Source organism: Fukomys damarensis, unplaced genomic scaffold (genome assembly GCF_012274545.1).
Source record: "Fukomys damarensis isolate Sample0158 unplaced genomic scaffold, DMR_v1.0_HiC HiC_scaffold_30, whole genome shotgun sequence".
Lineage (NCBI taxonomy): Eukaryota > Metazoa > Chordata > Mammalia > Rodentia > Bathyergidae > Fukomys > Fukomys damarensis.
The window spans coordinates 1,261,689-1,264,692 of NW_022900942.1; the positions used below are offsets into that span (position 1 = coordinate 1,261,689).

At 38.3% G+C, this 3,004-nt stretch overlaps 1 protein-coding gene across 1 annotated transcript; it reads left to right on the plus strand.

Annotated features, from left to right (window-relative positions):
* Positions 1-637: 637 nt before the first annotated feature.
* LOC104869885 (olfactory receptor 7G2-like) lies at positions 638-1,156 on the plus strand. The gene has a single exon (XM_033757616.1). The coding sequence runs from the start codon at positions 638-640 to the stop codon at positions 1,154-1,156; it is 519 nt and encodes a 172-aa protein (XP_033613507.1).
* Positions 1,157-3,004: the final 1,848 nt, after the last annotated feature.

A 3,004-nucleotide genomic window follows, 5' to 3' on the forward strand; every position in this document is an offset into this window, starting at 1 on the left:
AAGAAAAATGGAGGAAGAAGCAGCAGAGAAACATTTGCACATTTACATGTTTTGCAATGTGAATTTTCACTTATTCTTTATTTTAAAGCACAATTAGAAGCATTTTAGAAATATTAACATCATGGAAAATATATGCTAACTGTGGAATGCTGGGCCTTGTTCCCAGAATGCATACAACTGACATCCATAGTATCCATTTTTATCATGCTGAGGAGACTCTGGTGCTCAGCCAGAAACCATTGTTTCATTTTATATTTTACCCCATTTTTTCCACAGATTCGCCAAAAACATGAAATTAAAAAAAAAAATCTGTCTTGGAATTCCTTCTCCTAGCACTGACAGATGATCCAGAACTGTAGCCATGCACCTTCCACATATAACTGGTTATCTATCTGGTCACCATCCTGGGAAACCTGCTCATCATCCTGGCAATCAGCTCTGACTCCCACCTCCACACCCCCATGTACTTCTTCCTATCCAACCTGTCCTTCACCAACATCTATATAAGCACTAGCATGATCCCAAAGATACTAGTGAACATCCAAACAGAGGATCAGAGAAGCAGTTACACAGGCTACTTCTCTCAGCTTTGTTTTGTATTAGTTTTGGTTGTTTAGAAAATTATCTACCTGTGGTCATGGCTTATGATTGCTACTTGGCCATTTGTCAGCCGCTGAGATACATGGTCATCATGCACCCATGCCTCTGTGTCCTTCTGGTTCTACTCTCCCTGCTTGTGAGTATTGTGCATGGTCTACTCCACAGTCTGGCGGCACTGCCACGGTCCTTCTGCATAAATGTGGAAATCCCACCCTTCTTCTGTGAACTTGCTCAGGTCATCAAGCTGGCCTGTTCTGATGCCTTTATTAATGTCATGCTGATATATTCAGCAGGAAACACATTTTTTGGTGTTCCTCTTATTGGAATTATTTTCTCTTACATTAAAATTGTCTCCTGTATTTTGAGTATGCCATCAGCTGGGGGAAGGTATAAGGCATTTTCCACCTGCGGGTCTCACCACTCTGTTGTTTCCTTTTTCTATGGGACAGCTTTCGGTGTGTACTTGAGTTCTATATTTAGTAACTCTCCCAATAATAATGCAATGACCTCTGTGATGTACATTGTGATCTCTCAAGTGATGAATCCTTTCATCTAAGGTTTAAGGCCAAAGGAAATTAAGACAGTTCTGTGGCATCTCAATACTTGGAAGCCTTTTATATGCTGGGGCCATGAGCTTTGAGCTAGCCTTTCTAGAATAGCACAAAATGAGAAGAATACAGGCTGGACAGAAGCCTTGCTCTGTGTCACTAAGATCTTCCCAAAAAATGCCCACATAATATGATGTGCAACCATGTTTTAACTTCTACTTTGTACCTCCTTTTGATTCCACAATTCTATGATTTTGACAAATGATTTCAACCTTTAAACTCAACTGTGTTTCTCTGGCTCATTTGAAGAAAAAACATGAATTGAGACCTCAGTTGTACAAATTGTTCATGCATCAGTTTCACAGAGGTAATGTTGTAGATGAACTGAATGAAAGCTGCACTGATATCCAGAACTTCTATGATATAATGAGCTTCTATGTGGTCCCATAGGCAGATCCATGATTGCTTTCTCCCACACGACGTCAGTGAACTGGACTGTTATGTGTAATTAAGTAATTATTGGTATTTTCTTCAGGCGACTGTATCTTACTCCATTCATATTATTATCACGGCTATTGGGGGTCTTACTGAGTCATATAAGGGTATATGTCAAATGGTTTGAGGTGGTTTTGAAGTATTTTTCTATTTTGGACCTCATTACTATTTATAAGAAAAAGAAACCTTTACACAAATATGTTTTGACTATCAAAAGGGTTATTGTTAACTATTACAATTTTAGAAACACAATTCCGAGTGTCCCAAATTAGGTCATCATGGAGCCCTCCATGAGGTGGCCTTATTCTAGGACTACCCTCACAGTCATCAGGTTCTATAGCTTGAATCAGAAATGTCCCCAAATCCTCATGAGTTAAAGGTTTGGTCTGCAGCATTTGATGCTTGAAAAACGTTGTACCTTGAGGACATGGTGCCAACTTTGAGGAAATCATTGCACTTGAAGCATGACCTTAAAGAACGAAGTGGAAATCAACACCATTCCCTCTGGCTTCCCTGATATAATGAATTGAATATCTTCAGTCTATCACTTGCTCCTCATGAAAATGTCCTTGTTCTCCACAAGCCTAAAAGCAATGAAGCCATCTGACCATAGACTGAGAACTCTAATTTAGAGACTAAGTAAAGATTTCTGGTTTTTAATTGGTTGATTTAGAAATTTTTTTACAGTAATGGTAAGATGACCAGCACATCACATAACTGCAGGATATGGCAATGTCAGACTCAACTTAATTCTAGAGATAGGAAACTGAGTGCCCTTTCCTTGGTCCATTAATAATACACCTCTCTTTTCAGTAAAACTGCAGATGCTTCTCTTATGAGTTGGATAGTGCACTTATAAATGATGCTTCCATGTCATTATCCATTTCATTTTGTAACTGGGAAACTACATGAGAAAAGGGTGCATGCTATTCATGTCAAGAAAAATGGACTTGTTCTGGATCATTTGTTTCACTACTAAATGCAATTTCATATATTAAATGACAAATTTAGGGAATAAAATGGGTTTAACACAGCCAAATTTGATTGCACTATAGTGCAGGTACTTATTTGTAGGTGTCTAATGCATTCTCATCATTTTATGTTCCTATATAATATTTTAATCTAATGATTTTTTAACCCTCATAAAGATTCAAGGTCATGGAAAAATACTTGAAGCCATAGGCACATCCTCTTATTGCTCCTGTCTAGCTGTTCCCCCAAAGCCTCACTTAGGAGTAGGTTGGATTTTTTTTCTGAGATTCTGAATATAGAGTGTGTACCACTGGGATTAAGAGTGAGCAATTATTAAACCATGTTAGTGATTGGTTTGGCACCAATTTAAGCCTGGTAGTTTGGATGAG

Excerpts from the sequence above, each read along its gene's own strand:
- LOC104869885 (XM_033757616.1), top strand. The coding sequence starts at position 638 with ATGGCTTATGATTGCTACTTGGCCATTTGTCAGCCGCTGAGATACATG.